At 37.2% G+C, this 26,411-nt stretch overlaps 1 protein-coding gene across 5 annotated transcripts in view; it reads left to right on the forward strand.

Moving 5' to 3' along the window:
- MYO9A (myosin IXA) overlaps window positions 1–26,411 on the forward strand; it is a 300,363-nt gene that overhangs the window by 187,422 nt on the left and 86,530 nt on the right. For all 5 annotated transcript variants that reach the window (XM_055277888.2, XM_055277886.2, XM_063638792.1 and 2 more), the window contains 4 exons: window positions 2,662–2,737; window positions 6,100–6,243; window positions 8,784–8,823; window positions 26,286–26,408. In XM_055277888.2, coding sequence (XP_055133863.1) covers window positions 2,662–2,737; window positions 6,100–6,243; window positions 8,784–8,823; window positions 26,286–26,408 — 383 coding nt within the window. The remainder of the gene's footprint in view (window positions 1–2,661; window positions 2,738–6,099; window positions 6,244–8,783; window positions 8,824–26,285; window positions 26,409–26,411) is intronic.

Consider the following 26,411-nt stretch of genomic DNA (forward strand, 5'->3'; position numbering starts at 1 on the left):
TTTTTTCCTTCTGAAACTCCAGTTACATGTTGTTGGAATATTTGATACTATCTCAAGATAGCTATTTTGAAATTCTTTTTTGCTAATTCGAACAAATGGGCGATCTTGGGATCTGATGGATTTGTTGTTGTTGTTGTTGTTTTTGAGATGGAGGCTCGCTCTGTCATCCAGGCTGGAGTGCAATGGCGCGATCTTGGCTCACTGCAACCTCTGCCTTCCGGGTTCGAGTGATTCTCCTGCCTCAGCCTCCTGAGTAGTTGGGATTACAAGTGCGTGCCACCATGCCGGGCTAATTTTTGTATTTTTGTAGAGATGGGGTTTTACCATGTTAGCCAGGCTGGTCTCGAACTCCTGACCTCAGGTAATGTGCCCACCTTGGCCTCCCAAAGTGCTGGGATTACAGGTGGGAGCCACTGCACCTGACCAGATCTGATGAATTTTAAATGGGATCAGGGAGTGGGCTACACAGAGCTTCATTTTTTAATCTGAGTGATCCATCATAAGTGTTTAGTATATTATTCTTTAGGCCACTTTTATGTTTAAAATACTTAACAATTGATGTAAAAATGGTAACCATTGCCTAATCTCTTGTCTAGAAATTTACTCCTCATCCCCCTCCTCCTTTCTTCTGTCTCTTCTTTCTTTCTTCCTCCTTCTTTGAGATGGAGTCTTCCTCTGTCATCCAGGCTGGGGTGAGATGGTGTAATCATAACTCACTGTAGCCTTGAACTCTTGGACTCAAGCCATCCTCCTTGAAGATTGTTTGCAAGATTGTTTCAGCTCTTCTGGATCCCTTGTATTTCCATGTTAATTTTAGGATTGTCTCATTCATTTCTACAAAAATAATTATCTGGAATTTTAATGGAAAATGCATTGATCTGTAGGTCAGTTTAGGGAACATTGACATCTTAACAATATTATATTTTCCAATTCAGGCACATAGATAGCATTCCATTTAGTTGGCTCTTTATTTTCTTTTAATGATGTTTTATAGTTTTCAATGTAGACATTTTATACTTTTAAAAATTTCATTTCAGAATATTTATTGCTATTTCCGCCACTCCTCTCCCAACCCCGTCCCCACTCCAAGACAGGGTCTCACTCTGTCGCCCAGGCTAGAATGCAGTGGCATGACCTCAGCTCACTGCAGCCTCGACCTCCGGGGCCCAAGCAGTTCTCCCACATCAGCCTCTCAAGCTGGGACTATAGGTGTGAGCCACTACACCCAGCTAATTTTTGTATTTTTTGTAGAGGTGGGGTTTCAGCATGTTGCCCAGGCTTGTCCTGAACTCCTGGGCTCAAGTAATCTGCCTGTCTTGGCCTCCCAAACTGTTGGGATTACCAGCATGGGCCACTGTGCCTGGCCGGTTTGCATGATTTAAACAGCACAAAGAGTCTCCTGTGGGTTTTCAGTTTCCCTCATTCATACAGAAAGATAATAATCACTTCATGTGGATATAGTGTTGACTATGTGCCAAGCACTCTTCTAAGCACTTATATATATATTTTATTTTTAGTATAGATGAAGTCCGAGTTGCCCAGCTTGTCTTGAACTACAAAGCTCAAGTGATCTGCCTGCCTTGGCCTCCCAAAGTGCTGGGATTACAGGCATCTGCGACTACACCTGGCCACCACTGTATATTTATTTGTTTCCTGTAGTTTTGCAGAACTCGTTTATTAGTCCAAATCAGTTTTTTTTTATTTATTCCATAGGATTTTCTGCCTACAAGATGGTCATCTTGAATAGAGATACTTTTACTTCTTTTTTCCAGTGTGTCTTACGTATATTAAATGTTTGTGTGTTATAAAAATTGATAGCCTTATGCTTACAGAACTTAAATGTTTATCATATGATTTGAAGAACATTACATTTTTTAAATAATTGGTAATTCTTAAGGAAGCAATTTGTCTTCTTTTATATTCATTGTATTTATAACTAATTCTCAATACATTGATACTCATTGTATTTATCTGAACATGTCAGAAATGTATTGCTAAAAAATGATGCATCAAAATAAGAAATGAATTTGTGCAGTCACAAAAAGAACAAGATCGTATCTTTTGTGGGAACATGGATGGAGCTGGAGGCTATTGTCCTTAGCAAACTAAATGCAGGAAAAGAAAACCAAATACTGCATATTCTCACTTATAAGTGGGAGCTAAATGATAAAAACTTATGAACACGAAGGAAACAACAGACAGTGAGGTCTAGTTGAAGATGGAGGTTGGGAGGAGGGAGAGGAGCAGAAAAAATAACTGTTGAGTACCGGGCTTAATACCTGGGTGAAATAATCTGCACAACAAACCCCCGTTACATGAGTTTACCTTTGTAACAAACCTTCATGTGTACCCCCCGAACCTAAAAATAAAAATGAACTTGTACACTTCTGGGCCTTCAGTCCAGTCACCCTTGTATTTCCTGAAGTTAATGATTCAATGAAAGAAGAAATAAAAGATTTCATTATTAAATTTTCTAATTGGGTTCATTGTTAACTAAGATCTATGACAGTTATGAGACTTGGGTCATGTAATTAGTTAGATATTTCTGAAATATTTAGCAAATACTCGTTATTAAATTTTCATTTGTCTTTAGAAAAATTATTTCATGTTTCATTTTTCTTTGCACTGATTTGAAATGTTCTGTTTTTTAAATTTTGCTAGGTATAACCCGGAAAAATCCCAGAACACCTCTTTCTGATCTCCAGGGCATGAATGCTCTAAATGAAAAAAACCAACAGTAAGTGTGTTTGGTTTATGTTTTCAAGGACATATAGAAGAAATAACTAGCATTCTTGTTGATATTTTTGTGACTTTAAAAGTTTGAAGTAATTCAGGCTTGTTTTGTTTTTTTCTTAAATCCTTTATAAGTGATGTAATAACACATTAATAGGTTAAAGTTAACAAAACTTGTCTACAGTTGCTTCTGGTAAAATGGCTTTACAATTTTGAAAAAGTTTCTTCAGAATAACTTAAAATAAGCTCATATATTTTAATTGCTGAGACCCTTCTTGCATTTTATGTCTTTTACAAAATTTAAGGGTTATTCTGCTGCTTTCTGTGGAGAAATCTTATTGGGAAGTAATAATTGAATAGTTTGATTTACATCAAACCATCCAATACCTTTTTTGGGTGAGTGCGATTACCAAAGCTTACCTTTTACTATTTTCAATGACGAATTCCTGAGAAAAATTTGACAGTAAAAAATATAAATAATTTTATGAGTTCATAAAGTCTCTTTGCTTTTTATATATTTAATAAAGATTGTAATTTGTATGAGGAGAACATTGTTTCTAGAAAGTATTCTCTTATGTTTTAAACATCATCAAAAAATTGAGCTTCCTAATACTGTGGTAATAAGGATGGTCTGTCATTAAAATGAAGGTATAACTTCATTGGTCATTTTTTCCAGTTGAGTCACTATGTCTTTCTAATACATAATTGTCACTTGTCTGCTCAGGAACTTTTTCATGACTCTTTATTGCTTATTTAAAAGTCTAGGTTCACTAACTTCATATGCAAGATCTGTCACAGCCCAAGTATCTAGCCACAAATATATTCACTTTGAATGCCACAAATTAAGCTATTTGCTATCTTTATACTGTATGTCCTTTGTTTTCTTAACAGTAGTATTTGGCTAATTATGATATCTACCACCATATTTACATGTTAAATTTTACCCGAACACAAATTAGATAGTTAACCTTGACCTGTGTACCTTCAGTTTCATCTGTTGGCAGTATTCTCACCCTAGTCATCAAATGGGAACCCAATTTTCTTGATTATACAAAAAAGAAACCGCAATATGCCTCATTTCACAAAGCAGTTTAGTGGTTTTAAGTTTCCTAATTTCTAGTTTGTGCTTCTTTCTTTGTACTTTCCGTTTTGGATACCTGAAGTGATCTATATGGGTTTCTGGTTCAGTTCCAGACCACCACAATAAAACGAATTCTCAGTAAAACAAATCACACAAATTTTTTGGTTTCCCAGTGCATATAAAAGTTATGTTTATACTCTACTGTAGTCTGTCAATTGTGCAATAGTATTATGTTTAAAAAATACATACACACCTTAATTAAAAAATACTTTGTTGCTAAAAAAAAAATAACAATCATCTGAGCCTTCAGTGACTCATGATCTTTTTGCTGGTAGAGGGTCTTTCCTTGATGTTGATGGCTGCTGACTGATTAAGGTGGTGGATGCTGAAAATTGGAGTGGCTATGGCAATTTCTTAAAATAAGACAATGAAATTTGCACATCAGTTGCCTCTTCCTTGCAGGAAAGATTTCCCTGTAGCATCCAATGCTGTTTGATAGCCTTTTATCCACAGTAGAACTCCAGAATTGGAGTCAATCCTCTCAAACCCTGCCACTGCTTTATCAACTCAATTTATGTAATGCCTTGAATCCTCTGTTTTCTTTTTTTTAAAGAATTTTTTCCTCAACAGTCCCTACCGCAGGATATGTTGTCATTTCAACACTTTTCACAGCATCTTCACCAGGAATGTATTTTCGTACTGCATTTTTTCCTCCCTCTCCCACCCTCCCTTCGTTCTTTCATTCCTTCCTGCTTTCCTTCTTCCCTCACTTGCTTCCTTCCTTCCTCTCACTCTCTTCTCTCTCTCTCTCCTTTTTTTTTTTTTTTTCTAAAGCCAGAGTACCACTCATTTTTTTAAATGAGAAAAATATAAGTGCACACACAAACCATCTTAAGTGCAATACGATTCTCCCATTTGAGAAGACACGTTATCTTAAGGATAATGATTCACTAACTTTTTTTAATGGTTTAGCACAAAATAATGAAAATACAAGTGTTTCTAAATGGTTTATTGATTACATGCCATTTATAGATCTTGAATTAATGCTCTAAGCAAATGGAAGCTGAGATTTATAAATATGGACAAATGTGAAATTGTTGTAAGTAGCTATCTCCTGATACTTCTTTTAAAAAAATTTTAGTTCACTCGTAATAATTGTACATATTATCAAGTACAGTGTGATGATTTGATACCTGTATATATTGTGTAATGATCAAATTAAGGTAATTACCATATTCATCGTCTCAAATATGTGTCTTTTTTTGTGGTGGGAACATTTCTCTTTCAAAATTTTCTCTTCTAGATATTTTCAGGTATACAATACCTTATTGTTAACTGTAATCACTTCATTGTGCAATAGAAGACCACAATTTATTCCTTTTGTCTTACTGTAACTTCATACCCGTTGACCAGCCTCTCCGCTTACTGCACCCCTCCACCTCATTACCTTTTCCAGTCTCTGGTAATCAGTGCTGTATTCAGTACTTCTGTGAGAGCAACTTATTTAGATTCCACATACGAATGGGGTCATGCAGTGTTTGTCTTTCTGTGTCTGGCTTATTTCAGTTAACATAATGTACTCTATGTTTGTCCATGTTGTCCAAATGATAGGATTTTATTCTTTTTTAAATGACCGAATAGCATTCCATTGTATGTATATACCACATTTTCTTTATCCATTCGTTTGTTGTTGGATACTACTACTTTACCTGGTAAGTCCTCCATTAATTATTATGTTACAATCGCTGATAATGTTATGTTTTGTTCATTGCTATATCTGCAGTGTCTAGAGTCTCATAGGACTTAGTAAGTTTAATGGGTGTGTGAGTAGTGAGTGTGTGTGTGTGTGTGTGTGTGTGTGAGAATAAGACCTTTCAGGAGGAAATTAGATATTCCATAGGATGGGATAGTATATTAGGATTACAGATTCCTACAGTAGCATTTGAAAATTCTAAAATCTAACAAAGAGGGAAGATACTATAATCCATTATATTAGTTACTAGTTGTTGAATGATAATATATTTAAAGATATCAGCTACATGATGTGCTCATCTACATGCACATTTGTATGTGAATATGACGGAATTCATAGGAATTTGTTCTGAATGAGACAACGGTTAGTCCCAACTGATTGGCAGTCATTTGGATGAAATCATTTTTTTGTTGGTTTAGCATTTTTTTCTAAATTTTAACTTTAGTATTTAAAGTTTTATTTTACTTATTTAAGCAATATAGTGTTAATTAAAGATGTCTTGATTAACTAAAGCAAATTATATTTTTTACAGTGATACATTTGATATTGCCTGGAATGGCAGAACTGGGATTCGCCAGAGCAGACTATCAAGTAGCACCTCCTTGCTTGATAAAGATGGAATATTTGCTAATTCAACTAGCAGCAAACTCCTGGAGAGAGCTCATGGAATTCTCACGTCAGTACTAATCAGTAATGTGAATTGTTTTTTTTTTGTTTTTTGTTTTGTCTGGTTTAAAATTTCTGGCAGAAAAAAATGAAAAAGGGAGATGGTGAAGTGTTGTTTTCATGGGAAGAATTTTGACTGAAACAAGACTCAAAGTTATTTAGGTAGCGTTTACAGCCATGAATCTCAACGTGTTAAAAAGCTTGTGTTTTTGTTGATTTTTCTCCCCCATATTACTGGGAGAATCATGACTGAATATATTTGTTATGGAGATGATAATAAAGGTCTTATTGTTTAGACAGGCCCTACCTTCAGAGAAAGAGAAAACTGTTAGCTCCTTTTAGGATTCCTAATTTTTACTACAATTATCCTTTAATTCTAGCAATCTTAACAAATTAGGCAAGAAAATCTATAAATGGTGAATGGTTGAGTGATATATAACACTTATCCAAGCTTTCCATTTCTCATTAACTGATTATAGAGTTGGTTTGAAGACATAGCTATAACCATGCTCTACCATGCTTCGTAGAGACCCCATCTCTCCAAAAAGAAAAAAAATTAGCCAGGTGTGGTCGTGCATGTGTGTAGTTCCAGCTACTCAGGAGACTAAGGTAGGAGGATCAGTTGAGCCAAGGAAGTTGAGGCTGCAATGAGGCATGATCTTGCCATTGGACTTCAGCCTGGGTGACCGATTAACATCCTGTCTCTGAGAAAAAAAAAGAGGAAAAAAAAGTTATTAGTTATTAGCATTAACATGTTTTAGACCTTTCCCAAGCATATCGTTTGACCACTAGCTAGAGATGTGACTGAATTGGATTCCATAATCCTTGTCTGAATCACTGCTTAATAATATTAGTAGGTTCTTACTCATCTGACAAAGGGCTAATATCCAGAATCTACAATGAACTCAAACAAATTTACAAGAAAAAAACAAACAACCCCATCAAAAAGTGGGCAAAGGACATGAACAGACACTTCTCAAAAGAAGACATTTATGCAGCCAAAAAACACATGAAGAAATGCTCATCATCACTGGCCATCAGAGAAATGCAAATCAAAACCACAGTGAGATACCATCTCACACCAGTTAGAATGGCCATCATTAAAAAATCAGGAAACAACAGGTGCTGGAGAGGATGTGGAGAAATAGGAACACTTTTACACTGTTGGTGGGACTGTAAACTAGTTCAACCATTGTGGAAGTCAGTGTGGCGATTCCTCAGGGATCTAGAACTAGAAATACCATTTGACCCAGCCATCCCATTACTGGGTATATACCCAAAGGACTATAAATCATGCTGCTATAAAGACACATGCACACGTATGTTTATTGCGGCACTATTCACAATAGCAAAGAGTTGGAACCAACCCAAATGTCCAACAACAATAGACTGGATTAAGAAAATGTGGCACATATACACCATGGAATACTATGCAGCCATAAAAAATGATGAGTTCATGTCCTTTGTAGGGACATGGATGAAACTGGAAAACAACATTCTCAGTAAACTATTGCAAGGGCAAAAAACCAAACACCACATGTTCTCACTCATAGGTGGGAATTGAACAATGAGAACTCACGGACACAGGAAGGGGAACATCACACTCCGGGGACTGTTGTGGGGTGGGGGGAGGGGGGAGGGACAGCATTAGGAGATACACCTAATGCTAAATGACGAGTTGATGGGTGCAGGAAATCAGCATGGCACATGGATACATATGTAACAAACCTGCACATTGTGCACATGTACCCTAAAACCCTAAAGTATAATAAAAAAAAAAAAAAAATTAGTAGGTTCTATTTATGTAGATCTTGCTCTAGCCCAGAGATATACATTAACTCATTTAATCCTCACAACAACTTTTAAGTTATAGGTAGTATTGTCCTCCCTGTTTTACATTATTATATAATGAAAAGTTAAAGAGGTTAAAATCATACCTTAATAGATGGTAGACCATAGGTTGTTGTCCAGGTCTTTCTAACTTCCCAGCCCATATTCATAAGCGTTGGACTTTATTCCTTCTTTTCTGTGGCCATAAAAAAGGCTAAAAATAAAATTAAAAAGACTTGATTTAAGTATAGTATTGAGGTTTGAATAAGGAAAAAAATGAGTGGAATAGAATTTTTAATTACCAAAAATGGAAGATTACATTTTGGTGATAAGTACATTTTTTAAAAATTTATGAAACTTAGACATCTCATTTAGTCTTGATATGATAGAAATAAGTCTTCTGTAGGTACAAGAAGCTACTAACAACTGAAGAAAATGAACCTGTAGCTTAGAATGTGCAACACATTGTTACTAATCATCAGATATAAATCTGTTTATACTTATATAACAAGGCAGGTATCTTTTCCTTGTTTATTCTTCCTTCCCAAGGTGCCTGCTTGGCTGAATCAGATAGTGTTTTCATATAAAGGACCTACTGTCTTGCTAATGGGTACACAATCTGTTGTTTTAGAAGAGACCTTGAAATCTTTCTTCTCTACAGTAGCTTTTGTTTTTGTTTTTATACAGTAGCTTTTTTTAATGAATGATTTATCTCTACAGGAGAAACAAAAATTTCAAATCCAAGCCTGCCCTTCCAAAGGTGAGTACTATGAAAACTTTTTTTGTATTGGTATTCTGCTACACAATTATTTTTTATTACTCATACAATCTTCATACATCAAAAACAAGAAATAACCTTATTTGTATCCAAGATAGTGATTGTGCACTTAGTTGAATCCATTTTAGAAATAACATTGTTATGAAATGGCTAAGCCTAATGGTTCAGGTAAATATTTATTTGTGATATATACCATTTTCTAGTGTTTTAATAGCTCCTGAATATAAATGTTGTTTAGTTATTGCCTTTTTATGTAAGGTCTTTTCATTTCTCCTTGAGCCAAGTTAAGGTCAAATTCTGAATGGTACCTGATTTTAAAATAATTTCTGATTAGTGCTCACCTAATCCAATTATCTATAATAAATGTTTGCCAGGTTTTTCTATAAAGGAACATTGTCTTTTCAGGCTTATGGTTTCTGATATAACTAGTTGGCTCTGCTGTTGTAGCAGAAATGCAGCTATAATTTGCATTCCAATAAAACTTTATTAATGGACACTGAAAATTGAATTTTTTATAATTTTTCACATGCCATAAAATATTATTATTTTAACCCATATAAACCATATATAAATAGTGAGCAGGATTTGGTGAGCAGTACTTGCCCCTCTGTTAATATAGCTCTGTTTCTTTTATTTTTTTATTTATTGATTTTTTTGCAGGGGTTGTTGTTTCATTTTGCTTTGTTTGTTTTATTAATGTTTATAGCAGCTTTATTTGTAATAGCAAAAAACTCGAAGCAACTCAAACTTTCATCAACAGAAATATGGATAAACACACTGTGGTATATCCATGTAATTGAATACTTAACTCACCAATAAAAATTAATAAACTATTGATGCATGTAACAACATGAATGAATTCAAAATAATTACATGCAATAGTAGATACTGTATATAAATCTTAGAAAATATGAATTGCAGTGACAGAGAACAAAGAGGTGGTTTTAAACACACAGACATTTCCAGGGACTACAGCCCCCTGGATCAATGCAGATAAGCAGTTAAAAAAGCACACTCCCCAGTTAATTTCTGGAAGGGGTTTGTCTATATACTTCTCTAGCTGTTGTTTGAGGATTGGGCTCCTCTCTAGGCTGCATCTGGTAGCCAACGGGCAAACAAACAGCAGAACCCTGGGATACTGACTGTGAGTTCCAGTGTTTCCTGAGTTTTTTCATCTGGCTTGCTCCAGCAGTAAAGCTAGAGCAGATTATCTCTGTAGATGATCCCTGGAAGGAGTTTATTCATGGATTGGTCACAACTGCCACTGCTCCCTCCCAAGGGTTGGCCTCCTTAACCATATAGTTCTGGGAATTGATGGGACACTGAATTTCTGAGTCTCTAGACCACTGAAAACAAATAAATGAGCATTCAGTGGGCCCACTTTCTTCCCCCAAGATGAGATAATGCAGTCTGATCTAAAATATAGGCGTTTGCTAGAATTCCTCTCTTCAGCATAGTGCAAAGAGAATCCTACTCTCAGCTTCACCCCGAGGATAGAAGGAACTGGAACACACTTTTAACACTTCAACCTTTTTAGCTGTGTCTAGAGGGAATGACTTCTCTCTTAAATGTTTTGAGGTACTAACGGAACTTGGCACATCCTAATTTCCTGGAGGCAACAAAAAACAAAGGCAGCAGTTTGGACAGACACAAAGGTTTGAGAGGTACCCTAGACTTTCTGGCCAGACTGACTGGTTAGGTCCTTCTACACGAAACAGGATTGGGAGAAGCTATTAGGTTATCTAATGTGCAGAAAACAACGCAGAGGGTAAAGGCAAATGAAGAAATGGGGAAGTATGTTCTAAATAGAGAAACAAGATAAATTCAAAAAATACCAGAAGGAGAAGAAAGAAAAAGTGAGAGAAAACACTTTCAAAGATGTAAAGGCAGAAAACTACTCAAGCCTGGGCAAATAGAACTCCAGATCTAGAAAATTTAAAGGACACCAAATACTATCAATCCAAAGAGATCCTAGTTAAGACATGTTATAATCAATTTGTCAAAAGTTAAAGACAGAGTATTTTTTAAAAAGCAGCAATGAAAAAGCAGCATGTTAAATACAAGGATCCCCCACAAGACTATGATCAGATTTTTCATGAGAAGCCTTGCATGCCAGAGTTAGTGGGATTCAAAATCCTCTGAGAAAAAAGACCTGCCAACCATAGTACTATGCCCAGCAATTTTGTCTTTCAAAAATGAAAAGGAGATAACAACTTTCTCAGACAAACAATGGCTAAGGGAATTCAGCATTGCTAGACCTGACTTACAAGAAAGTAGAACTCTGCTTTCTTGAACTTCTTTCTTGAGAGTTCTCTAAAGAAAGTTCTTCAAGCTAAAGGAGAATGGTAATTAGTACCATGAGAACATGAAAGCAGAAAACTCACTGATAAAAGTAAGTATACTGTCGAATTCAAACATTTTAATTATGTAATGCCAGTGTGTAAATCAGTGATATCTCTAGTATATAAAGGTTGAAATACAAAACTATTGAAACAATGGCAGCTACAGTAGTTTGTGAAGGGACACAAATTATAAAAAGATACAAAATGTAACATCAAAAAGATAAAACATGAAGGGTGAGTAAGTGTAGGGTTTATGCATGCCATGAAAGTTTAGTTTTTATAAGCATAAAATAGCCAGTTGTAAGTATATGACTGGCTTTTATGTAAGCCTCAAGGTGACCACCTTTAGTGGATACACAAAAGATAAAAGGATGGAAGTCATACCGCTATAGAAAACCATCAAACCACAAAGGCAAGACAGAAGTATTGGAAGAAAGGCTCTACAAAATGATAAAATAATGATCAAAGTGGCACTAGTAAATCTTTACCTATCAATAACTGGTTTGAATGTAAATGGATTAAATTATCCAATTAAAAGACACAGAGCGCCTGAATGCATGAAAAAAAGAGACACTTATCTATATGCTACCTGCGCTTTAACCATGTACAGAGAATGAACATTAAGGGATGGAAAAAAGTATCCCATGTAAATAAAAACCTAAAGAGAGCAACAGTAGTTATCCTTAGACAAAATAAAGTCAAAAACTGTAGATGAGATAAAGAAGGTCAATATATAATGATAAAAAGGGGTATGGTCATCAAAAGGATGTAACAATTTTAAATATATATGCACCCAACATTGTAGCATCTAAAAGTATAAAGCAAATATTGAGACATCTGAAGAGAGAGATAAACTACAATACAGTAATCCTAGGGGATTTTGGTACCCCACTTTCAACACTGAACAGACCATCCACACCAAAAATCAATAAGGAAACAGTGGATTTGAAGAAAACAGTGGACCAAATGCATTTAATAGACATATACAGAACATTTCAGTCAACAGCAGCAGAATACACATTCATCTGAAGCGCACATAGGACATTCTTTAGGACATTACAGGCATTGAGCCACCATGCCTGGCCAGCAATAAAAATTCTTTCATAAAAGAATAGCCCCCCCCCGCCCAAAAAAAAAGAATAGCCCAGTACCAGATAGTTTCACGATGCAACACTACCAAACATTTAAAGAAAAAATGAATACCATTCCTATTCAAACTCTTTCAAAAAATTGAACTGGAGAGAATACCTCAAACTCGTTTTATAAGGCCAGCATTACCCTGATAGCAAAGCCATACGAAAATACTACAAGAAAATTAGTTCAGCTACTATGGAGAAGTTTGGAGATTTCACAGAGAACCAAGAGTTGAACTCTCATTCGACCCAGCAGTCCCTTGACTGGGTGCATGCCCAGAGGAAAATAAATTGTTCTACCAAAAACACATGCACCTGTACCTTCATTGCAGCACTATTCACAGTAGTCTTTGCTATTGTAAATAGTGCAGATATCCTCATCAAAATGCTATTACACCATATTCAGTACAACATTCAAAGGATCATTTACCATGATCAGTTGGGGTTTATTCTTGGGTTACAAGAATGGTTCAGTATATGCAAATCAATAAATGTGATTTACCATATTAACACAGTGAATAGCAAAAACCATACTGTCATCTCAACACATGCAGGAAAAGAATTTGACAAAATTCAACATTTCATGATAAAAGCTCAACAAGTTAGATATAGAAGGACTGTTCCTCAATATAATTAGGCAATATGTGACAAGCCCACAGCTGACATTATACTCATTGGTGAAAAGTTGAAAGCTTTTCTCTTAGGATCAGGAACAAGAAAAGTATGCCCACTGTCACCACTTCTGTTAGACTTCAATTCAGTGTATTACTGGAATGTTAGCCACAGAAATTAGGTAATAAAAAGAAATAAAAGGCATCCAGATTCAAAAGGAAGAAGTGATATTGTGGTTGTCAACAACATAACGTTATATAGAAAATCCTCAAGACCCCACTAAAAAGCTGTTAGAACTGATACATAAATTCCGTAATGTATTTCAGTAATGCTTCAAGATACAAAGTCAACATACAAAAATCAGCAGTGTTTCTTGCCTTTTTTTTTTTTTCTTTCAAATAGAGACAGGGTATCACTCTGCCACTCAGGCTAAAGTGCAGTGGCATGATTGTAGCTCACTGTACCTTGAACTCATGGGTTCAAGCAATCCTTCCACCTCAGCCTCCTCAGTAGCTAGGACTGCAGGTGCATGCTACCACATCTGGCTATTAATTTTTTTTTTTTTTTGTAGAGATGGAATCTTCTTTCTCTGTGTTGTCCAGGCTGGTCTTAAAGTCTTAGCCTCAAATGATTTTCCTTCTTTGGCCTCCTAAAGTACTAGAATTACAGTCACGAGCCACTGCACCCAGCCTAAAAATCAGTAGTATTTTATAAACTAAAAATGAACTATCTGAAAAACAAATTAAGGAAACCATCCCATTTACAATAGCATCAAAAAATATAAACTATTTTATGTAAATTCAACCAAAGAGGTTAAAAATCTGTGTACAAAAAAAATCATAAAACATTGATGAAAGAAATTGAAGATGACACAAATGAACAAATGATATCCTGTGTTAGTGGGTTGGAAAAATTAATATTGTTAAAATCTCCATATTGCCCAAAGTGATTCACTGATTCAGTGCAATCCCTGTAACATTCCATTTTCATTTTTCACAGAAATAAAAAAAACCCTGAAATTCATATGAATACACAAAAGACCCCAAACAGCCAAACAATCTTGAACAAAAAGAACAAAGCTGGAGGCTCACACTACCTGATTTAAAAATATGTTACAAAGATATTGTAATCAAAACAGCATGGAGCTGGCAGAAGAAAATATACGTTAACCAATGGAAAAGTATTAAAAGCTCAGAAGTAAACCCGTACATTTATGGTCAGTTGACTTTAAACAAAGGTGCCAAGTACACACAATGAGTATAGTCTCTTCAATAAATGATGTTGGGAAAACTGGATATCCACATGTAGAAGAATGAAATTGGGACCATATCTCACCCCGCATAAAAAATCCAACCCAAGTAGGTTAAAGACTTAAATATAAGACCTGAAACTGTTAAACTTGAATGCAGGTTTGAACTGTGCAGGTCCGCTTATACATGGGTTTTAAAAAATAAATATAGTCATCCATATCAGCGGGATCTACATCTGCAACCAAATGTGGATCAAAAATATGGTATTTGTGAGATGCAAAATCCACCCTTATGGAGGACCAACTTTTTGTACCTGTGGGTTCTGCGGGGCTGGCCATGGGATTTGAGTATCTACAGATTTTGTTATCTCAGCGTGGTTCTGGAACCAATCCCCATTAATGTTGAGGGACAATTGTAGAATAAAACATAGGGGGAGAACTCTGTGACATTCGTCTGGACATTGATTTCTTGACTATGACCCCCCAAACACAGATAACAAAAGCAGTAATAGACAAATGGGATTGCATCAAACTCAAAAGCTTCTGCACAGCAAAGGAACTAATCAACAGAATGATGAGACAAACTGTAAATGGGAGAAAATATTTGCAGACTATGCATCTGTCAGTGGGTTAATGTCTAGAATATATAAGCAGTCCAAACAACTTAATAGCAGAAAAGCAAGTAATTTAATTTAAAAATAGCCAAAAGGGCCGGGTGCGGTGGCTCACGCTTGTAATCCCAGCACTTTGGGAGGCCGAGGCGGGCGAATCACGAGGTCAGGAGATCGAGACCACGGTGAAACCCCGTCTCTACTAAAAATACAAAAAATTAGCCAGGCGTGGTGGCGGGCACCTGTAGTCCCAGCTACTCGGAGAGGCTGAGGCAGGGGAATGGCGTGAACCCGGGAGGTGGAGCTTGCAGTGAGCCGAGATTGTGCCACTGCACTCCAGCCTGGGCGACAGAGCGAGACTCTCTCAAAAAAAAAAAAAAAAAGCCAAAAGACTTAAATAGACATTTTGCCAAAGAAATGTCTTAGGGCCTGAGGATCAGCCTGCCCAGCAGCCCCACCCCTGACAATGCAGCTCCTGTGATCATTGGATTTGTGCCCTCCCCGAGGGCCTGAGGATGGGCCCACTTGGTAGCCCCACTCTTGCCAACGCCAGCCCCATGACGAGTGGATTTGTACTCTTACCCTACATCCTGAGGACCAGCCCACCCAGCATCCCCACCCCTGATGACGCTGTCCCTACAACTGGCCGAACTGGTGCATTTTGTGTGTGCCTTCCAGAGCCAATGGACTGGTGTGTATCCAATGATGCCACCTCTGAAACCTACAGAACCACTATGCTTTGCATGTGTACCCTGCAGTGTCTGAGGGCCAGGCTGTCTGGTAGCTCTGCTCCTGGTGACACTGCCTTTTCATTTGCTTGAACAACCATGCTTTGGACATACATCCTTGGCATCAATATAGCTTGCGTGGCGGCTTTACCCACAGCCACATTGTCACCCAGGCTGGAGTACAGTAGTACGATCGTGGCTCACTGCAGCCTCTACCTCCTAAGCTCCATCAGTTCTTCTGTCTTAGCCTCCCAATAGCTGGAAATGCAGGCATGCACCACCATGCCCGGCTAATTTTTCTATTTTTGGTAGACAGGATCTCACTGTGTTGCCTAAGCTTGTCTTGAACTTCTGACCTCAAGCAGTCTTTCTGCCTCGGCCTCCCAAAGTGGGGGTTTACAGGCGTGAACCACTGTGTCTGGCCCACTGCACTTTAAAACAAACAAACAAACAAAAACATGCAGGGTCTCATTATGTTGCCCTGGCTGGACTTGAACTCCTCAGTTCAAGTGATCCTCCAGCCTCCGCCTCCCAAGTTGCTGGGATTATAGGCATATACCACTGTGCATGGCTTGGAACTGTCACTCATGCCTTGCGCATGTGCCCCAGGACCAGAGGACTGGCTTGCTTGGTGGCACCAACATAGTACTGGAAAAGCACACCAACTTTGTAAACACCCATAGCCTAAGTCACTGAGGCAGTAACATCGGATGTTGACTACAGGTAAAGAAATTACACAGAGACTACACTGCTGCACCTACCTAGAACCAAAGCTAAAGCACCCTACCCATTTACCACCTTAGGATCCATCTACAGAAAATGTCTTCTTATGAGTTACCCCATAAAATTGGAAGAGGCAGCTGTTTCACCAAATGGCACAGGTCAATACAGGGACACAAGAAATATAAGATAACTACCATGATAAAAATATGCAAAAGAATAAAACTCACTGGTAGAAGTAAATTCGGAATCCAATTTAGAACCGTTAGAGGTAATTTCACTTTCAAACTCAGAATATATTATTAATGTAATGGTGGCATATAGTCTTTTAAATCTCTAGTATGATGGTTATAACTCAAAATGGGAAGTAATGTCTGTAGCTACAATTAAACGTTAAGTAACACGTGATTTTAAAAAGATGTAAATTAAGGCAGCAAGTTGTAAATTGTGGGGGGATGGGGATAAAAGTCTAGAATATTTGTATGCAAAGTTGTTATCTGTTTAAAATAGTCCATTATAAATACAGAATTTTAAAATGTAAGCCTCATAGTAACCTGAAAGAACAAAACGACAGCAGATATGTAAATAAGAAAGAGAAAAGAATTAAAGCTTAGCTCTTCAGAAAACCACCAAAACAGACAGATAAATAGTAAGAGAAGAAAGGATATATATATATATATATATATATATATATATATATATATACTAGAATACAATTAACAAAATGGCAGGAGTAACTCCTCACCTATCGATAATGACCTTGAATGTAAATGCATTAAATTCTCCAGTTGAAAGATACAGACTAGTGGAATGAATAAGTGAACAAGACCCAACATATGATGCATTCAAGGAAATCACTTTACCTGTAAAGACTCATAGAATGAAAAGTGAAGGAATGGGAAATGATATTATACACAAAAGAAACCAAAAGAGGGCTCAAGTAGCTATAGTTATTGTCAGATAAAATAGACTTCAAGTCAAATACTGTAAAATGAGACAAGCAGGCCGTTATATAATGATAAAGGGGTCAATTCAGCAAGAGGATATAACAATTGTAAATATATATGCAACCAACACCCAAGCACCCACAAATATGTGAAGGAAATAATTATTAGCCCTAAAGGGAGAGAGAGATAGCAATACTGTAATTATAGGGGACATCAACACTCCACTTTCAGCAATGGATAGAACAACCAGACAGAAAATCAGTGAAGAACGATAGAGTTAAACTGTACTTTAGATAAACCTAACAGACATTTACAAAACATTCTGCCCAGCAGTTGTAGAATACACATTTTTTTCTTTTTCTTTTTTTTTTTGAGACTGAGTTTCACTCTTGTCACCCAGACTGGAGTGCAATGACATGATCTCGGCTCGCTGCAATCTCCACCTCCCGAGTTCAAGCGATTCTCCTGCCTCAGCCTCCCAAATAGCTGGGATTACAGGTATGTGTCACCACACCTGGCTACTTTTTTGTATTTAGTAGAGACAGGATTTCACCATGTTGGTCAGGCTGGTCACGAATTCCTGACCTCAGGTGATCCACCCACCTTGGCCTCCCAAAGTGCTGGGATTACAGGCGTGAGCCACCACACCTGGCCCACATTTTTTTCATTAGCACATGGAACTTTCTTCAAGATATATCATGTGTTGGGCCACAAAACAAGTCTCAATAAGTTAAAAAATTTCAAATTGGGGGCCGGGGGCGGTGGCTCACACCTGTAATCCCAGCACTTTGGGAGGCCGAGGTGGGCAGATCACGAGATCAGGAGATCGAGACCCTCCTGGCTAACACGGTGAAACCCCGTCTCTACTAAAAATACAAAAAAGTTAGCCGGGTGTGGTGGGAGGCGCCTGTATTCCCAGCTACTCAGGAGGCTGAGGCAGGAGAATGGCATGAACCTGGGAGGCAGAGCTTGCAGTGAGCCAAGATCTTGCCACTGGGCTCCAGCCTGGGTGACACAGCGAGACTCCATCTCAAAAATAATAATAATAAAAAACAAAATTTCAAGTTGGGGAGTATCTTTTGTGACAAGGGATTAAACTAGAAATCAATAATAGGTTCTTTAGAAACTATATGGAAATAGTTTTTAAACAACATGCTTCTGAACTACAAATGAGTCAAAGGAGATACTAAAAAGGAAATTTAAAAAAATTTAAAGAAATGAGAATGCAAATGCAATGTACTAAAACCTATGGTCTACAACAAAAGCAGTTCTAATGGGGAAGTTTATAGCAATAATTGTCTATGTCAGTAAGTGAGAAAGATCTCCAGTAAACCACCAGTAACATTATTCCTCAAGGAACTAGGAAAAATGAGAACAAAATAAACCTTAAGTTAATAGAAGAAGAGAAATGATAAAGATCGTAGCAGAAATAAGTGAAATAGAGGCTTAAAAAATCCACAACGTTAATGAAATTAAGAGTTAGTGTTTTGAAAAGATAAAAATCGACAAATTTCTAGCTAGACAAAATTTTAAAAGGAAGATTCAAGTAAATTCAGAGATGTGAGAAGGTGACATTATGACTGATATTACAGAAATATAAGGGATCATAAGAGCCTATTACTGACAACTATAAGCCAACTATTTGGAAAACCTAGAAGAAATGGGTAAATTCTTAGTCACATACAACCTACCAAAATTGAATCATGAAGAAATAGAAAATCTGAAGAAACCAGTAACAACTATGAGTTCAAATCAGTAATAAAAAGTCTCCCATCGAAGAAAAGTCCAGTACCTGACAGCTTCACTGCTCAGTTCTACCAAACATTTGAAGAAGAATGAGTCTCAGTCCTTTTAAAACTATTTCAGAAAAATGGAGAAGAGAGAATTCTTCCAAACTTATTTTCAAGGCCTTGATAAGAAAACCAGACAAGAACACAACAAAAAAGAAAATTATAGGACAGTGTCTCTGATTGAACATGGATGCATAAATCCTCAACAAACTACTAGGAAACCAAATTGAGTAGCACATTAAAAAGATAACTTATCATGACTAAGTGGGATTCATCCCAGGGATGCAAGAATGGTTTAACAGATGCAAATCGGTAAATGTGATACATTACATTAACAAAATTAAGGGAAAAAAATTATACAGTTATTTCTATAGACACCGATAAAGCATCTGACAAAATTCAACACTCATTCATGATAAAAACTCTCATGATATAGACAGAACGAATGTACCTCAACATAATAAAGACCACACGACAGACTCACAGACAGCATACTAAACAAGGAAAAATGGAAAGCTTTTCTTCTGTGATCTAGAATAAGACAAGGATGCCTGCTTTCACCACTTTCTGTATTCAACATAGTACTGGAAGTCCTAGCCAGAGCAAGTAAGCAAGAGAAAGAAATAAAAGGCATACAAATCGGAAAGGAGGAAGATACTAACTTAATTATCTAATGTTAAGTACATTAGTAATTATCAATTATATAGTGCTTGATATTTATACATATTTGCTCCCCAGGAATTAAAAACTGGCTACTTAATGAATGCTAACTAAAATTAAAATGTCATATTGTTTTTAAATAAAAGGTTTCTTTTAACCATAACAACAACAAAAAGCCAAACTCATAGCAGTATATAATAGAGTTATGATTCCCAGAGGCTTGGGGTGTAAGGGTGGGATGGGAAAGGGACAACACTGGTCAAAGGATAATGTTTCAGTTAGACAGGTTCTAGTGATCTTTCACGTAGCAAGTTGAGTATGGTTCATAATAATGTATTATATATTTCAAAGTTGCGTACAAGTAAATTTCAAGTGATCTCACCACAAAGAAATAAGTATGTGAGGTATTTTATTTAGCCTGATTTAATCACTACTCAATGTATACATGTGTCATAATATCACATTGTGCCCCATAAATTATACAATTATTTGTCATTTTAAAAAAGATGAAAAACCAAAAATATACAGTGACCTAAAGTAGATTAAAGATTGCCAGAGGCCGGGTGCGGTGGCTCACGCCTGTAATCCCAGCAATTTGGGAGGCCAAGGTGGGCAGATTGCCTGAGCTCAGGAGTTCGAGACAAGCCTGGGCAACATGGTGAAACCCTGTCTCTACTAAAAATACAAAAAATTAGCTGGGCGTGGTGGCATGCGCCTGTAGTCCCAACTACTCAGGAGGCTGAGGCAGGAGAATTGCTTGAACCCGGGAGGCGGAGGTTGCAGTGAGCCAAGATCACGTCACTGCACTCCAGCTTCGACGACAGAGTAAGACTCCACTCTCAAAAAATAAAAAGAATAATAAAAGATTGCCAGGAAGCAGCATGCAGTCTTTAGGGAAAAGAGAGGAGTTGCAAAGTGGGAGAAGGAACAAAGAAAGCATTAGGGGCTATGGATATGTTCATTATCTTGATTGTGGTGATGGCTTCATAGCTATATAAATATGTCATAACTTATAGTGTATGCATTAAATACATGCAGCTTATTTTGTTTCAGTAAAGCTATTGGAAAAAAGATCATTGAGGGAAAGGAATTTAGACTCATACTAACTTTTTGACCTTTTTACTTATTGAATATATATCTTTTAAACTTCTTACTACTTTTAATTCATTTTAACTTTTTATTAAAAATATCTTCTGTTTGCACAGTCTATGCTAGATAAGATGTATCCCTATCCTGAGGAATTTTTTGAGTATATAGTAGGAGACCAAATATCCTCAACTCCCTAATTTGGTCCCAGACTAAGTTCTCTATTTAAGAAGTAGGGATGAGTTAGGGAATGGAGTGCGGGGGAAGGAGTGGGTGGAAGGGATGACATCTAGGTTGGGTTTTGCAGGATAAGTCAAAATGATCTGAGATCCTTGTTATTACAGGGAGCTTTTCCATCAAACCTCTTGACAGGAGCCACAGTCAGCACTTAGTTTGTACAACTTTGAGATGACACACAGCTGTTCCCTTTTGGATAACAAATTAGCCTAGTTTGCTTCAGACAAGCATCCACTTGAAATGCAGAGGCAGCTTTCATGAGCTCAATCAAGTTCATCCTTCCACAAGATGGTAGCTCTGTTTTGGTAGTACTTTTCTTGTTAGAATTTATTCCCTCATAACTTGAAACTGTCACCTGTATTAGATCTACTTTTCTAACATGACCTATTTTTTTTAGTTACATTCTTTTAGTGAAAGCTGCATTGTCTAGTTATACATTTGTACTTTGATATCTTCCTTGTCTCAAAATTCATGCTCAAAGTAATTTTACTGTATTGCTCCCCTAGTACATTTTTATAGTCACTTAGGCTCAAATCTTGAAGTTATTTTTTTAAGACAAAGTCTCACTCTGTCACCTAGGCTGGAGTGCAGTGGCACGATCTTGGCTGACTACAACCTCCGCCTCTTGGGTTCAAGCAGTTCTTGTGCGCCAGCCACCCAAGTAGCTGGGATTATGGGCATGCACTACCATGCCCAGCTATTTTTTTTTTTTTTCCACTAGTGACAGGATTTTGCCATATTGACCTCGCTGGTCTCCAACTCCTGGCCTCAAGTGATCTGCTCACCTTGGCCTTCCAAAGTGCTGGGATTACAGGTGTGAGCCACTGTGCCCAGCCTTGAAGTTAATTTTATTACCCATTTTAGTCCTTTTTAATAACATGAGAAATGCCTTTGTTTGGGCTGCTATGATAAAATGTTTTAGATTGGGTAATTTATAAACAAAATAAATATATTACAGTGCAAGAGGCAGGGAATTTCAAAATCAAGTTTTCAGAGTTGATGTCTAGTGATGGTCCACTCCTCATGGAATGATACCTTCTATGTGTTTTAACATGGCAGCTCTTTTGGGCCTCTTTTATCAAGGTACTAATACCATTACCCAGCTACTTCCCAAGGGCCCCTCCCCTTCACCTCTTAATGCTATCACACCAGTATTAGGTTTCAATATATGAATTTTGGGAGACTCAAACATTTAGACTATATTCAAGCAGTATCTTATTAATCTTTTTGCCTACAGCACCTTGCACAGCAAGTGGTAGATAATTGTTTTTTGTTGTTGTTGTTTTTTTTTTTTTTTTTTTTTTTTGAGACGGAGTCTCGCTCTGTCGCCCAGGCTGGAGTGCAGTGGCTCAATCTCTGCTCACTGCAAGCTCCGCCTCCCGGGTTCACGCCATTCTCCTGCCTCAGCCTCTCCGAGTAGCTGGGACTACAGGCGCCCACCACGACGCCCGGCTAATTTTTTTTGTATTTTTAGTAGAGACGGGGTTTCACCGTGGTCTCGATCTCCTGACCTCGTGATTCGCCCGCCTCGGCCTCCCAAAGTGCTGGGATTACAAGCTTGAGCCATCGCGCCCGGCCAGTGGTAGATAATTGTTGAAAAAAATAATAAACTGGTTAACTAAGCTTAATAAACTCAACCATAATGATGGAATTCAGAAAAGAATGAAGTAGACAAGGAACTGAAGCCCTAAGAAAGGAAATAACTCTGTATCCCTTTACCTGTAGATTTATGGTCCTATTTTGTCTTTTTTTCGTAAACCTTATGCGCGATTGAATTATTTTTAAATGTCCTAATAGCCTGGACTTGAATGCAGTGTATCCCTAGCACTTACAGCAGAGCCTGACCTTTAGTAATAACCCTGAACATTTGTTGATTGACCAGGTTATTGTTAGGTATATGGGAAGAAGTCTGGTCTCCACTTGTTAGGGAAAGCATTGCTCAAAGTTCATTATTTGCTAGCTTTTTTTTTTTTTTTTGAGATGGAGTCTTATTCTGTCGCCCTGGTTGGAGTGCAGTGGTGCGATCTCAGCTCCCTTCAACCTCTGCCTCCCGGGTTCAAGCGATTCTCCTGCCTCAGCCTCCTGAGTAGCTGGGATTATAGGCGCCTGTCACCATACCTGGCTAATTTTTGTATTTTTAGTAGAGATGGGGTTTCGCCATGTTGGCCAGGCTGGTCTCGAACTCCTGACCTCAGGTGATCCAGTCTTCTCGGCCTCCTCACACCTGGCCAGTTGCTAAGTATTTAATTCATTCAAACTAATATTTATTGAATCCTGCTCTAAACCAGACACTATTTTAGATATTGAGAGTACAGGGATGAACAGTACAGTCAGAATCCTCTGGGAGGTTATCTCTTATTTATTTTTTGTTTTTTGAGTCAGTATCTCGCTCTGTCACCCAGGCTGGAGTGCAGTGGCGCGATCCTGGTTCACTGCAGCCTCTGCCCCCTGAGCTCAAGCAGTCCTCCCTTATCTCCACCTCCCGAATATCTAGGACCGCAGGCACTCGCCACCACGCCTGGCTAATTTTGTACTTTTAGTAGGGATGAAGCCTTGCCATGTTGTCCAGGCTGGTCTCCAACTCCTGAGCTCAGGTGATCTGCCTGCCTTGGCCGTTCTGGGATTATAGCCCTGAGTCACAGTGCGTGGCACTCCAGAAGGTTATTTTTTAGAGAAAAAGAAGACAATATACAAATTAACAAATAAACGAAAAAATAATTTAGATGATATTATGTGCAGTGTTGAAAATTAAGTGACATGTAATTGACATAGAAGTGGGCTATTTTTTCAGTGTTTAAGCAAGAGCTTTCTAAGAAAGTTCCATTTAAACTACAAATTCAGTGCCAAGTAAAACCAAGTCTTGTGAGGGCCTGGCTATAAAGTATTCCAAGCAAATGAAAAAAATTGGAATGACTCTGAGGCAGAAATGAATGTCATGTTTGGTTTTTCAAACTTTTGCAATATACATGACAGCAAAGATTTTTTAATAGTTATTTTATTTTACATAGTCCCTCTGGTGTTTTTTTCATAGTGAAAAACAATTTAAACTCAAACTTTATTTCCAAGGTCTTTTTCTCAATAGTGTCTTAAAAGTGGAAGTGGGGGAGTTATTTTAGGCTTCAATGCTAATGTGTTTTTACGTAAGGGTAACCTATAAATTATTCTAATTGATTCTTGACCAGTATGAAAAATTACTTTTCATGAATATACATACCATGAAGCTGTGATAATTCGAAAGTGCTAATAAAAATAAAACAAAAACTGTCTAATATTTAGCACAAATGCCCTTTTTACATGTATGTTGTTTTACATGGCTATTTTTTTTGATCAGTAGTGTTTGCAAATATTTTCCCATGCCAGGAAATATAGATTTATAGTAACTTTATGAGCTGTGGAGTATTCAGTTGTGTAAATGAAGCATACTTCATATAAATAATTCTATATAATCGCATATCTATAATTTTTCACTATTTTTTGAAGTATATTGTTATAAACAACATAGATCTTGTTTGATAACTCCTTAGAATAAATATCTAGATGTGAAATTTCTTGTCAGGAAAGTTATAATAATTAGGAATGTTCCTAAGAACAGTGAGTATATAGTATATGTCTATTTCCCCACCACCTCATGAATACTGGCGCTTGTCAGTCTTAATTGTATTGGCCAATCTGATGCAGAAAACCTCTTTTAAAAGAAATGGCATTTTCCTTCAATACAAGTGAGATTGAATGGATTGTGGTTTTGTTACTTGCCATTTTTACTTTGAGAATTGCCTCGTCAGATAATCTTTGCCCTTTCTTTTATTGTGGTATCTGTCTTTTTAAGAATTTTTAAAAGTTTTTTTTTTTACATACAGATAATAAGCCTTTTCATTTGTAGGAAATAACATTTCCTTAATTCAGGTTGTTTACGTGTGTGTTGTACTTCTTTCAATTTGCATGGTTTTATTAATGTTTATATTGTCAAAATAAATACCTTTAGGCTTGAAAATTTGTCATGTTTTTAACACAATCTTTTGTTTCTCATACATTGACTTTTTATTTTTAAATAACGTATAGTTTACGTCTGTATAGATATATTCTTTTCATTTACAAACTCACTACCATAAATATTGTGTGGTTTAAAAAATTATGATTGGCTCAAAAAGCTCCCAAATACTTTTGTATTGTCTTTACTTTGTATACTTTAGTTGCTTCAGGTCTAACTCCTATTTTCCTAATTTATAGTGTAGTACATCATGATGAGGGTTAATGGGGACTATGCTTTGGTTTTTTGGTTTTTTGTTTTTGACAGAGTCTCTCACTGTTGCCCGGGCTGGTGTGCAGTGGCTCGATCTCGGCTCGCTGCAGCCTCTGCCTTCCGGGTTCAAGCAGTTCTCCTGCCTCAGCCTCCCGAGTAGCTGGGACTACAGGCACGCGCCACCATGCCTGCCTAATTTTTGTATTTTTAGTAGAGACGGGGTTTCACTATGTTAGTCAGGCTGGTGTCGAACTCCTGACCTTGTGATCTGCCCACCTCGGTCTCCCAAAGTGCTAGGATTACAGGCGTGTGCCACCATGCCCAGCCTACTTTGTTTTTGTGTATGTCCCTGGCACACCAACTGTCGCCCTGGTATTTAATTGTTGTCTCTGTGAGTCAGGATTGAGATAACAGTAATTACAGTAGATATTTTTAAGGAGAAAGGGAATTAAGTAGGCACTTACAAAATCATTAGAAGTCACATGTTAAAATAACATTTGCAGAAATGTCCCTAGATGTAATTAGAAAGCTAGGAAATCAGGAAGCTGTCAGTGCAGCTGCTACTTGTGGTATATACTGCCTGTGGTGTAATTTAGCCATCTGGAAGAAACTGCTACAACTATTTGCTCCAGGGCTAAGTTGCATTTAGTATAGTTGTGATGACAACACAAATGTTCTGCACTCTGCCTCTGAGCATTCACAAAACTAGTGCCTGGATGCTGGAACCACAGAAAAAAAGTACATAAAGTATGTGCATTTTTGCTAGCAGAAGCAGAACTAGTAGTCAGAGCCTCTGCCTCAGTTATACGTTCCCAGTTTCACATGTGGGCCTTTTATTGGTAAACTTAAACCATATCCAGAACTCCAGATGCAAGAGAGTTTGTGAAGTGTACTTTTCTTTTTAGCTTTCTAGCTTCTAGAGGAAGACAGGAGAATAGAATGAATGTTGGATATCAGTCTTTCATATTCATTACAGTCATTTAAGATGGGAAATGATCATATAGATAGGAAATGATGAAAACTGGCTGAGAATTTTGGCTTATTGTTAGATTAATTTATGTGAGCAATTTATTTTTTCTCTTCTTTCAGCACTTGCTAGAAGTAAATTCTTTAAAGCACCTGACAAGACTGACACTACAAGATCGCATTACCAAGTCTCTTCTTCATTTACACAAGAAGAAAAAACCTCCCAGCATCAGTGCCCAGTTTCAGGTT

This window comes from Symphalangus syndactylus, chromosome 5 (genome assembly GCF_028878055.3).
Source record: "Symphalangus syndactylus isolate Jambi chromosome 5, NHGRI_mSymSyn1-v2.1_pri, whole genome shotgun sequence".
Lineage (NCBI taxonomy): Eukaryota > Metazoa > Chordata > Mammalia > Primates > Hylobatidae > Symphalangus > Symphalangus syndactylus.